We start from the raw sequence: 13,562 nt of genomic DNA on the forward strand, positions 1-13,562 counted from the left end.
AAGAGAATCATATTTGAGCTTTCCTTTAGTAGTGTTATGGGACAAGAGCTTATTGGCAATGTAACACCAGTGGCATCTGCAGGCCAAAAGTAGCATTTATTTCAAATACATTTCTTGCCAAAGCTGAAAGAAAAGGTGAAAAATGTTCCATCTGTTGCATTTTTGCCCAAAAATGTAACAGATTAAAATCTATAACTTTATACAAGAGAATGCTAGGAACATAAAACCAATTGCGCATTATAGATTATATATCTTTAAGCCAACACCAAATCCAAATTGTGTACTATTATGGATATTATAAAAGCATGAAAAATGATGTACACCTCGGTCATATCACACTTCAAATCATCCCATCCCGATGTAATGGCGTTTTATTAAACTGGCACATAAACATCAAAAGTTAACTTCCAAGAATACAATACCTCAACATGAGATAGGAGTTACTTTTCCTCTCACCTTTCCAGTCATAAGACTATGGGTGGATCTTGCCAGTCACATGACAAGGACTAATGGACCTGTGAGGAATTAGACTACTATCCACACAGTAGGCGTGCGCTCACCTGGGCATATTTTTTTTAAATGTAATGATGTTGACTAACCTCAGGAAAATGCGTGGGGCTAATCCACACACATTTTCCTATGCTCAAACCATGACAAAAGCAAAGACCTGTTTACTCTGGCATAGACACAGCCTACAGGCGCAATCCGGACTGAATGACATCTACAGAGAGGGCCCAGCTTCCCCATGCCATGGAATGCAGGATTAACTGAAAAAGGCTCCATGGATCCACCCTGCTTTTTTGTTGGGTCCTGGAGCTGGTGGCAGCGATCAACATATCAATAGACGATACGTCAAACAAGCCCAAATGGGGCCTGGCTGCAGAGGTTAACAAAGGAGGCAGGAAACCCAATAACCTTTCATAGCTTGAAAGCCAGCTCCCGCCCTCAGCATCAATGGCAAGTGAACTGTCATGTCCGAGTCTGCTGTTCGCAGGTGGTCAACACCTCTGGGGGTATACCATTCATAAGGTACTAGAATGTGGTTTGCAGGAGCCAGAGAGTCTCGCTGCAGAGTGTGACTGGCTGCTTTGCTCAGGAACCACAGAGATGACCATTAACCAGAGAGACTCTTCTCAACAACAGACAGGAAGATGAGTGGGACTTATCACAAGGGAGTGTGGCCAGAGCCATTTCTGTTGAAAAAAGGATTCAGTCATTTTAGCTCTGGGGCACACCTTGTTCCTATTTTCACCCTTTACCTGTTGCTAAGCACACTGGTTAGGACCTCACACATACAGGAGATTGTTGATAGGGGCCCCAGGATTCGTTCTCCAAGGTAGGCCTAGCTTACACCAATAACTGTGGCCCACTTGGCTTTAAAAGGAGGGCGGAACCACTCTTGGCAGATGATTGACTATTTCACCAGAAGTAACAAAGAAAAACTCTAACTTGGACCCTGTCTGAAGTTACAGTCTGCCTTAGATCTTCTGCCAGTGAATGAAGCCCAGGATATCCAAAGAGGGAAGGAAGATTCCCTCCCTTAAGCATCTCCCAGGAAACAGAGGGCGATCCAGAACTAAGAAGACCCTCCATCCTATCCAGCCAGCACACAGTGTGCCCTGCAGCAAGTTCCTGAAGTGCTCGAAGGTCTCTGAACCCAAGAACAAGGCAGCTGCCTGCAACAGACTCCGGAACATTGGGCCATCCGCCTAAAAGGACAAGCCATGTGAAGAAGCTGGGAGAAGTGCCTCGACAGGCATCAACTGATGTCCGCCTTAAAGGACATTTTTGAGCCAGTCGAGTTACTCAATCCGCAACAGAGTGCAACGGTGACCGCTGTCAAGCCACAGACGCTTAAAGACATCCAAGACTTCTCGACCAGTGCGTCAGAACCGCCGATCAGCACTGAGAACCATTCCTGACCCTGAACCACTGTTTAGGCCAGCCTGCAGCCATTCGTCTTGCCGCCAGATACCCACAGCGGACTACCATCTCAAACTGTTGCGGAAGCCTGCTAAGCCAACTCGACCCGTCGAGCAACAAGAATACCTACAGTACAAGGTACATTGCGGTTCTGCAGAAGGTCCCTAGAGACATATTAAGACCCATTGCCCATTTGTGCTGAAACCAAGTCAACAAACTGTTCTGGTTATTACCCATACACTACCCCTCTTGTCAGTATCCAGAGTGCATCACTTTTTATTCTCTGAAATAATCTGTCCACTGCATTCCCTTACAGGGTGGGTTGTATCTCGTAGTGTTGTTAGACTGTTGTGATATAAATAAAGTAGATGTTTTTGATACAACCTTGACTGCACAGTCCCTTTCATCATAGGTAAAAATTGTATTTTCGCTGTGTTGCAACTAGCCAACAATCCACAACCTTTCAGAGATAAGCCTGCCGTTCCGTCCACGTTAACAAAAGTGGACAATGAGGTTTATAATGTGCTTGTTATTCCAATCTATTTGGATCCCTTCTTTCACCCCTGGAGCCACTGGTACTCCAGAATTTGATTTGTCAGAGGTCCCCACCACTTAGTGACACGATCAGGGGAGGAGTTTGTATTTATTTGGCATATGCAAAGCACGCCTAACCCGTAGGTCTGGGCACTGCAAAGACACTTATACACTTGCATAGAATAGACAGTATGAGATAATTTACAATGTACTCTATTTACAGGAGTTGCAGATATTTACAATATGCCTAGGCGTCTACTAGTTTTATGGTATATATACATTTTAGATTATAAAATACCTGGCATGCAGAGACCGGATCAGAGAATGGGCAGCTTTATTCTGGGTCATTGTAAAGAGAGGGATGGCTGGGAAAGAGAACGGGAGTATTTGTTTCCATACTGAAAGGGACCTTGCTAATTTGTAACTCCAGATTGATGACATGATAGGTTATTTATAACACGCTTAATACCCAGAGGTTTCTAATCACGGACACGGGGATCGAACCTGTGTTGCCCCGTGTCGCCTTGTTTCCAAGGCGGGCACATTGCCGCTGAGCTATCCTCTCGAGGCGATGGACCGAGCAGTTTCCCAAAATAGCCACATTTAAAATATAAGTAAAAACCCTTGATGTAACTCCAGATTGTTCTATGGTGCTGTCCATGGTAAATACCAGAATAAGAGGGGCCGGGATCAAAAGGGAACATTCATTTGACAAGGTATGTTCGAGGCTATAGGAATTAAATAATTAAAGTTGGTAGCCTCGAACAATGGAAAATCCCATAGAGATATATTCGCGGTTGACTATAAAAAGTAGTATCCACTGCCGCCAGCCAAAACTCGATCAGGGGCGACGGAGACGTGCCCCCTCGACTAACAGACCCCGGGGCAATCGAATTGCCCCGACCAGTATGTCCACAATATGATGGTTTGTACTGGTTCTGTTAGGTAATTTGGAACTAGTAAAGCCAATGGTGACTTTACATGCCCTGGGAGACAGTCAGTCCCAGGGTATGGAGTCTATGTTTGGGGGTCACTATGACACCCCTGTGTTACTGCACTGAGGGTGCTGTGTAACACACCTACAAAAAACTACATGAAACCCTATGGAGTAAAAGACCTCATAGCCCATAAAACACATTTCAAAGTCAAAGGATATCTCAAATCATGTCTAAGAGTGGGAGAAAAAGAGTCTCACTCTTAGCAGCAGCAAAAAAATAAACCCCAAAAATCCAGCAAAGCTGCTGGGGGACTCACTAGGTTTGGTTAATTAGCCTTAACAGAGAATTCTCCCCAACAAGAATGCCATGAGAAACAGAGCTTCCTGCGATGGGAAAAATGGGACACCGGTGCACTCCGTCTATGCTACCTAAGAAGGATAAAGTGAACTAGAACCAATGAGAAGAAATATGATAGATTATCAGGATAAGTCTAATATAATGAATGCGAGAAATATACCAGTTTGCAAATCACATGAAGCACTGGCAGGAGAGTATACCAGCCAAGGTCAAGTTGGCTAGAGTGTAAAGCAACTTACACAAAGTTCTGTTGCGAAAAGATGCTAGGCAAAGCAAGACTGAGAAAATGTTACATTAAAAAGGAGAGGAAACCTGGCAGGGAAGTACATTAGGTATCCTATGAAATTGAGAACAGCAAAGTTGTTTAATATACAAGTTTTTCTTTCTTTGTTAATCGGAGAACGCCAAGGAAGACTCATACCCTTAGGATTTCAATCTATCGTGAAGAGACAACCGAGGGAAGGGAGCAATTCCCCAGTACTGTGAACATGTGTGCACTTTCAAGGCCAAAGACATTTGTCTTTTTTCCACCTTAGAATTATTTTTGGAAATGTGAAGGTCAGAATAGTATTTCGGACACATGACGTTTTTACTTTGGACATCTTATCAGACAGATCCTTTGTTTTGGTTGAGGTAGGGAAACCCCTCCTATCATAGGGACAGCAAGGCATTTTCCAACCGCCTTTTATTGTGAATAAAGGTTTATAGCCAAAACTCTGATGCATATCCGCACGTCTCATTCCTGGTTACACACATTACATTTGCAACAAAACTAAGTGCGTAATAGTGCTATCATTTAGTGAAATTTAAATGCAGTTTTGTTTTTGTAAAATTATGTGCCCTTTAAAATAAAGAATTCCTTTCGGCATAAGGAATGATGCAGGGCATAATGTCATCATGATGGAATATTTAAAACTTGTCGGCGGAAGCTAGTTGCAAAATAAATACTTGTGTAAAAGAAAGTAGCGTGGAGATTTAATTCTATTCACAGAAAATCATGCACAGTGTAAAACCTATGCAATCCCCCTATCCTGAAAACGCACAGGTAAACCTACGGGTGACATGAAAGGGCGCTTTAATATTGCACCTTTTACTGGAGACTACTACATTAAGCGCAAAAAAGACTTCAAGCTGCATATACGTGTAGTCATTAAAGCTACATGCACAGAGAAACTTGCACACATTCAGAGTAGAGTGCATGCACATATTAAGGAGCCGCTGCACCACACGTAGTTGAGCAATTGGAATGTTATAGCAGTCCTCTGATTTTTTTTACATTTTTAATAGGATACTCGAAAGATACCATTGCAGTTAAAATAAAAATAAATTTAAAAAAAAAAACTTTGTATACATCACAATAGTAATTTTAAGCAAAATAAAAAAGGCAGTGTCCCTGTATCACTCCAATTACTTAAATGCATACTTTAGAACGTGCTGCAATGGTCAGAAATGATAGGCGGAAACAAAGTTGCAATGTTTTCAACATTAGACATTTTATAAAAATAAAAATGGTTGGATAAAGGGCTTTTGGCCTCATCCTAAAAGTCAGTATGTGTCTCGTCATCAAAATTATGTAAACTGCCCTTGTGTCCAAAACATATCTGACCCTCACACAGTGCAAGGTAAAAGGTCTCCGATTTAGGTTTAGCACAAAGTGTTCACATGTAAAGAAAGAAATCATCAAAAGGTCCCCTCTAAGGAAGGGTCCTTGAATCAGAGGGTCTTTCCCTTCCATGGATTATTTCAGGAAGGATAGCAAGTGTGTCTTTTACAAATAATGTCTCTTAAAAAGGGCAGGAATGTCTCTTCCACACAACTTTTCAAAGCTGCCGGAGTGTATGTTGTACACAACAACTGCTTCTTAAGGGATACTCCCCGGTATACTCCTCCACCAGGAATCCTTCAGTAGACCGTGGACAGTGTTCACCCTAAAACCACAAGCAGAACCCGGTCACCTTGGCACTTACTGCACACCTTCCCCCATCTCACCTTGTTTCTTCTCACAGCTGATGGCGCACCCCAGCACCAGTTGAAGCAGCTTCCCCAGCTCTCCAGTGTCGGAGAACTCGCCAATCAGGTTCACATCAGGCAGGTGGTTATCGGACACCGGATGACCCAAAACCTAACAAATAGCAGAGAACAGACCAAAATCAGTGGTGTGGAGGTACCTTGATATTGTAAACAGGCATCATATCCTAGAAAATGCTGTTTAAAGAGTTAGTGGGTTGCCTGCGCCGTTCACACCAGGCGACTACTCCTGTTGTCTTTCCTATTCAGTTAGACACCTCTCTGTCAACCAACTCCCTTCACCCTCCTCATGTCCCTATTCCCACAACCATTTGGGGTTTAGGTCTCACATGGGGGTGGAAGATGCTCCCCCGCCACCCAACCACACAAGGTGATGTCCTTCTGTCAGTTTGGGACCACCATTTGCACCAGCAGTATTTCTCAAAAACTACAGTGTCCACCTACTGGCAAGGCTAGAGTAGTCACCATCCCAAACTGAGGTGAGCACCAATCCGCAACATTAAAGCCTTGTAAATGCACCTTTCCCATTGCTTTTTCATAAGGTCTTAAAGGGTGTCAAACTTTACTTTGTTATGTTAGGGTATCTGAAACCAGACCTTAGATGTATCCTGGGTTTAATAAGTTTAGCAACAAGTTTGGATTTATCATACGATATATATGATGACATGCATTACTTACCGTAATAGCATTTCTGATGATTATATCTGCTTAGATTCACATGCTGTGCATATGGTCCGACATCCAGCGGAACCGCGGAGTATTGCATCTTGTCTTTTGAGAATCGAAAGGGGACGTCGACATGGGCATGCCTGTAACACTATCCCTACAGGACATGTAGTGTACTCAAGATCCCTTCACGTGTGGAGGTCCCTCCGATTGTATTTTATCTGCAGAGACAGAGAGGGAGCATTATAACTATCGCGAGTGACTACAGAAAAGAGAGAAAGTGGTAAGACATCCATATTCCTTCCATCTGAGCGGGGAGGAAGGGTGGGCGCATGTGAATCCAAGCAGATACAACCATCAGAAATGCATTTACGGTAAGTAATGCATGCCTTCTGAGGTTTGTTAATCTGCTTAGACTCACATGCTGTGCATAGACTACCGAGCAGTACCCGGAGTTGGAGGTGGGTTGTGAGAAGGAACAGTAGTGAAAAGATGTCTTAGTATTGCCTGTCCCACCTGAGAATCAGACCTAGAATGAGTGTCTAGGCAATAGTGTTTTGTAAAGGTGTGTACAGAACTCCAGGTTGCCGGTTTGCAAATGGACTCAAGGGGAACATTTGCAATGAATGCTATGGACGCTCGAGTGGAATGTGCTGTAGGCTTGAAGGGCAGCTCTCTTAGCAAGAGTGTAATGCATTTGACAATCCACCTAGAGATGGTGGATTTGGAGACTGTGTCTCCTTCTCTTCCTGCCGCCACCGAAACGAAAAAACTGATTAGTTGAGTTCTTTCCATGTAGAACATCACAGCTCTGCATACATCCAGTGTGTGCAGGGTTCTTTCTACCAGGCTTGAAGGATTTTGAAAGAACATCGGTAGTTCCATCGACTGGTTCACATGGAACTTGGCAATGAATTTGGGTGCACACCTAGGGTGAGTGCGCAGAACCACCTTATCTTTGTGAACTGTTACAAAGGGATCTAGGATTGAGAGCGCTTGTAGTTCACTTACCATCCAAATGGAGGTAATAGCTATCAAATTACCGGTGAGGTCTTTAAGACTTGCCTTGTGCATGGGCTCGAAACGAGCCCCCATAAGCCTAGTCAACACCATGTTTAGGTCCAATCCGGGAGCCGGGTTAGAAACGGGAGGGTGAATTCTCTTCATTCCCTCCATGTAAACTTTAAAAACTGGCATCTGTTACGGAAAATTCTCTGTTAAGGCTAATTTCCCAAACCTAGTGAGTCCCCCAACAGCTTTGCTGGATTTTTGGGGTTTATTTTTTTCTCCTGCTAAGAGTGAGACTCTTTCTCCCACTCTTAGACATGATTTGAGATAACCTTTGACTTTGAAATGTGTTGTATGGGCTATAGGTTCTTTCACTCCATAGGGTTTCATGTGGTTTTTGGTAAGTGTGTTACACAGCACCCTCAGTGCAGTAACACAGGGGCGTCAGTGACCCCCAAACAGACTCCATACCCTGGGACTGACTACTATCTCCCAGGGCATGTAAAGTCACCATTGACTTTACTAGTCTTAAATTGGGAACAGAACCAGTCCAAACCATCATATTGTGGAAGTACTGGTAGGGGTAATTAGATTGCACCTGGGTCTGTTTTTCGAGGGGGCACTGTGCAGTCCCCCCCCTCGCCGAATTTCTGGCTGGTGGCAGTGGTTACCACGCAAAATATTCCTTAAGAAGATTTACTATGGGATTTTCTCATTCATTTTAAATGCACCACTTTTTGGTGCAATGTTAAAGATACTGCCGGGTTATTTATTTAATATTTATTATCCTTTGGGTCTTTTCGCCAGGACTCGGTTTTAAAATGGCGTTTGTGTTCGCCTCTGTAACTCCAACCCAAGTCGAGCCCTTTGTTACACTTTTTGGCGGTCTTCTATACAGAAACCTCCAAAAGTGGTGCCACTGTCTGGGTATACAGGATGTGTGGGAGGGGAGGGGAGGGGGGGGGGGGGGGGGGGGGAGGGTTTAGGCACCCTGGACTGAGTTGCCTCGGCAACTCAAGTCGCACTCTTGTGTGATTGGCCCAGTGGTGAGCCGCCCAGCTCACCACTTAGCATGTTTGAGTGACAGCTAGGACTGATGAATGGGGGTTTTCTGCATAAAAGCAGGGCTTTGGGGACTGGGACTTCAGACGTAACCACAGGACCAAAGAATCTGAAGAGGGAGAAGCTGAGCTGACCTGCAACGATGACACCACCGGTGGAGCCCTGCTGAACCGACTCACCACTTCTTCCAACGACAGATGAGATCTTCATCCCGAAGAGTCGTCTTCCTTTGACTGGTGGGGATAACCAGTTTGCCCGCCTTTTCGCCTTCCCGGATCATCTCGTGGCCGCCTTGCCTGTGCCAAGCACCCCGGCAACCGGGATACCACGTTTTATCACTACCGCAAATAAAAGGGTAGTACCTTTTAACCGGAGAACTCCGCGGCTGGTTTCTTCCCTGGCAGTGCAACGACCTTCAGCTTTCCTCCACGTCGAGATCTGCTCTTCCTCTGGAAGACGCTGCGACTTGCACCCACTGCCAGGAACAACTGCCCCGCTGGAGGATTCTCTCCACTTTCAATGTACTGTGTCCGCCTGCCCTTCCCTCGCAACGGTCTGTGTGGGGTGTCTCGTAAATCCTCATTTTACCACTTCGGTTGGCCCTAGGCTGCCTAACTGAACTTTTCTGAGCTGAATTCCTTTTTAAACTCTCTGCAAGACTTTTCAAGCCTTTTAAACTGTGATCTTGGGCGCATTGGTGTTCTACTCTATCTAATAGGGAGCCGGGCCTCTGAACTTTTTGCTCACAAGTAGACTGACTTTCCTGCTTTGCTGAGTGCTTCTAAAGTATTGTGTTGTGTGCTTTTCTAATTTCTGCTTTTTCCATCCCTTTTTTGATAACTTACTGGAGTGCCATCTTTAATTAAGCGCTGGCCTCTGTCTGAAAATAAGTGGTGTTAACTAAGACTTGTCTAATAAGGAATAAGGGATGTATATATATTGACTGTTTTGAACTTGCTTACAATAATAGTGCTGGAGTGTTTCTTTAAATAAATAATTATATACTTTGATACCAAAGCTCTGGTCAGCGTTTGCTTGTGCTACTGTATCTTGGTACTATCTTGTATACTCTATATACTGTCTAACTGTTCTTGAGAGAAGTCTGGCTGCTCTGCCACAGCTACCAGGTAAATCTGGGTGGTACAGACTGCTACCAATTGGGTTTACTGCCAACACCTGTAGTCTTAAGCCTTTTGCAGTGGTCCCTAAGGGAACTGCACAGGTTTTTGCCTAACAGTATCTTCCACCATGACACTTTCTGTTGTGATGTAGTGTAGGCTGAAAGCGCAGCTAGGTGCACCTTTATGGAGTTAAAGACCAGGCCTGAGTCAAGTAAATGAGTTGGGTATAAAACAATGTGTGTGGGAGAGAAGTTAATCGGGTTAATGCTCCGAGTTGCACCAGATGACAAACCGTTTCCATTTACTGGAATAGCTGTACCTGGGGTTCGGGTTTCTTGCCTCCCTGAGAATGTCCATACATCTCTGAGGGAGTTGCAGATGTCCAAACGCTAGGACCTCAGGAGCCAGGCCGCAAAGTTCAATGTCTGCAGGCATGGGTGAAGTGTCTTGCAACATGTTGTATGGGAAAGGCAGTTTGACTGGAGGAGACAGGGACATCTCAATCAGATGAGCGATCCAGGGTTGGCAGGCCCACATGGGGGCCACCAGTATCATCGTGACTGGTTCCTGGTGCATCTTGTTGAGAAGGGGAGTTTTGGGGGCAGGGCTAAAGCATCGACAAATTTCCCTGACCATGTTATCCAGAGTCCATACCCCTTGGAATGGTTCTGGGGGTACCTGGAGATGTAATCTTGGCAATGAGCGTTATCCAGAGTTCTTGGAAGCCCCATTCTGAGAAAACATTGGAGACAATGCCTCTGTGTAATCGCCATTCGTACTCCCTGGGCAACGGAAAGTCTCTGCTGAGTACATCTGCCAGAAGATGGAGTTCCCCTGGAACATGTTGTGATAACATAAACATGTTGCGTTTGAGAGCCCTCTTCCAAGTGTTCTGGGACAGTTTGGACAGCCCTGGCGAGTGAATGCCCCCTTGTTAGTTCAGATAGTGTGTGGATGTGGTGCTGTCCGAGGATCAGGATCGTCTTCCCCTGCAGTTGTGTCTGGAAGGCGTTCAGTGCTTTGAACACTGCCAACAATTACAACAGGTTTATGTAGTTGGATGCTATGTCTGACGAGCAAACTCTGTGCGCTGTTTGTTGAAGCAGGTGAGCTTCCCACCCAGTGAGAGACACGTCTGTAGTTAGACTGGCTTCCACTGCGGGGGTGGTGAAGGATTTCCCCTTCAAGAGGTTGTCCCTCGACCACCATTGTAGCAAAAAAACAAGGGCCAGCGAGACGACCACTAGATCGTCCCACTGTCCACTGGCCTGACACCACTGGCTGTTGAGCCACTCTTGCATTGGGTGCATATGCAGGCGCAAGTGAGGAACCAACTAGATACATGACGCCATCATTCCTAGCAGTCGCATAGCCTTGCGTACAGTCACCTCTCAACTGGCTACATACTGAGGGATCTGAAACATGTTTTGGACCCTCTCGTAGGAGGGGAAGACGAGGCCGTCCTTTGTTCGAATTAGAGCCCCTAGGAACTGTTTGACCCGACTGGGGTCTAGGCTAGATTTTCTCTCATTGACAGAGAATCCCAGACTGAATAAAAGATCTATCGTCTTTGGGGTATTTGACAGACATGTTTCGTAAGAGTCCCCCGTTATGAGCCAGTCGTTGAGATAAGGATAGACCAGAACGGATTGCCTGCGCAGATGTGATGTTACCACCGCTTGTACTTTTGTAAATACCCTTGGTGCAGATGCTATGCCAAAGGGTAGTACTTTGAACTGACAATGCTTGTCTTGCATCATAAATCTGAGTTATTTTCTGGGTGCTGGCAACATTGAAATATGAAAGTATGAATCTTTCATGTCCAGTGATGCCATGTAATCCCCATGTGTTAGCAGTGGAATTATTTCCTGCAGAGTGACCATTCAGAACATTCGTGGCTTTACAAATTGATCTAAAACAGGGCGCATGGTTAGATCCTTTTTGGGTACCAAGGAAGTACACGGACCAAATACCTTCTTTAACCTGTGATAGAAGTACGATTCCAAGGTCTTTCTCCTGTAGTGTCTTCCTGAAGACGAATTAATGGACCGGTTGAACTCCATACAGTACCTGTGGGCCACGGTCTTTAGCACCCACTGGTCTGTAGTTATTCCATACCAGGCCTTAAGAAACGATGTTAGCCGGCCCCCGATCGGGGAGGCATGGGAGGAATCTTCGGGTCATTTCGAACCTGAGGCCGGGGAGCCTCTGAGGGTAGAGTTCCGGCCTCTTCCTTTGCCACGACGCTGAACCCTTTGGGGATACGGGGTGGTGTATGCGCTATTTCCCTGTGTAGAATTTCAATTGTTTCCCGAGGAACATTGTTGAGGGAAGTGTTGGCCACGAAAAAGCAGGTTGGACCCAGATCCTCGTCTTGTAGAGGTGTGTAATTTGGTCCAGTGTTTTTAGGATGTCATGCTCCTTGTTTGCGGTCTCGAGGGCCTCATCGACCACCATCCCAAACAGATTGGATTCTTCCACTGGTTTAACAGCGATGCTTGCGTCTCTGGCTTGAATCCAGAGTTCTGTAGCCAAGCATGTCTCTTCAAGAGTGTGCCCTGAGGCACGGATCGACCAGCCATTTCTGCAGAATCCAAAGTATTCTTAAGAATGCTTTGGTTCACCGGTATGCCCTCAGTGACAGTGGTGAGGTTACTAGTACGTAGGGGTTCGGGAACCTCCTGTATGCCTTCCTGTAGTAAGGCCCACTGGGCATCAGCATAGCTGGCCAACAAGGTTTCGTTGTTGGCAATGCGCGTTGAATGCTGCTGCGACCATGATCCTTTTCCCAAGAGCGTAAAGTAGTTTACCTTCCTTATCAGGGGGTGCATCGCTGGTTGACAAAGAGACCTCTGCCCTCTTTCGTGTAGTAGTTACCACCAGGGAGTCTGGCTGGAATGACCTACGATATACAGAGGGTCTGATGGAGAAGGATGAAAGTTTTTCTATTTGTGGGTTGACACCTCTTGTGAGAGTAGTTGTTGATAAAGAGGGCACCAGACGTATGTTAATTGAATTGAGGAGAGGAATAGCCTGGCTGGCCGGCGGTTTCTCCTTGAGGATGTCCTCCACGAAGTCCACTTCGGGAACTGCATCATCTGTAGTAAGTGATCAGCTGCTTTACGCAACATTATGTTAAAAGTCAATAGATCATCCACTGGCAAGTGTTGTTGCCTAGTGGGGGGTGTACTGGGGAAAATCCAGAGAAAAGGCATCAGGATCTTGAGGATCCGGGGACTGCCATGGTTGCGGGTCACCCATATCTGGGTTCTCCTCCCAGCCCTCTATGGGATCCTGCATGTCCTCAGGGTTGATGAATTCCTCATCCTGAGTGTTAACATGAATGTCATCCTCAGTTAGGTCGTAGTTGTATATTAACCAGGTTACTCACCGTAGTGACCACCTTACTCCTAGTCTATAGTCCCCTTTCCTCCATACTTATGGGACATCTCTCCGTCCTGTGGGACGGGACCGGAGTACTTTGTAAAAAGCATCCAAAAGTTTGCAAACATTTGTCCTTCCTCTCTTTCTTGCGCCGGCCGGGCACGCGGCCGCAACCCCGCCCACCTTGGCTCCGCCCCGTGCATCGCCCATCAAACCTTTTCTATTGCCAGGTCTAAGACCTATTAGCAATAACAGAGGAACCTTATTAGAAGGGACAGCGGGCGGGCGTATGGAGGAAAGGGGACTATAGACTAGGAGTAAGGTGGTCACTACGATTAGTAACCTGGTTATACTGCTACGTCCCGTCCCCTTTCCTCCATACATGGGAGATTCCCAAGCACTCCTTACAGGAACTATGGGTGGATGGAAACACCCCTTACTGAAAAAGGTTCTTCAGCACAGCCTGACCAAACTGAGCATCAGCTCTTGAGCTCATGTCTAGACAATAATGCTTACAAAAAGCAGATGGGGAGGACCAAGT

At 45.7% G+C, this 13,562-nt stretch overlaps 1 protein-coding gene across 2 annotated transcripts in view; it reads right to left on the reverse strand.

Moving 5' to 3' along the window:
- Positions 1-13,562, reverse strand: part of HOOK2 (hook microtubule tethering protein 2) — a 595,676-nt gene that overhangs the window by 448,457 nt on the left and 133,657 nt on the right. For both annotated transcript variants that reach the window (XM_069604124.1, XM_069604123.1), the window contains exon 5: positions 5,742-5,874. In XM_069604124.1, the coding sequence (XP_069460225.1) occupies positions 5,742-5,874 (133 nt within the window). The remainder of the gene's footprint in view (positions 1-5,741; positions 5,875-13,562) is intronic.

Source organism: Ambystoma mexicanum, chromosome 3q, assembly GCF_040938575.1.
Source record: "Ambystoma mexicanum isolate Mex_15411 chromosome 3q, UKY_AmexF1_1, whole genome shotgun sequence".
Classification (NCBI taxonomy): Eukaryota; Metazoa; Chordata; class Amphibia; order Caudata; family Ambystomatidae; genus Ambystoma; species Ambystoma mexicanum.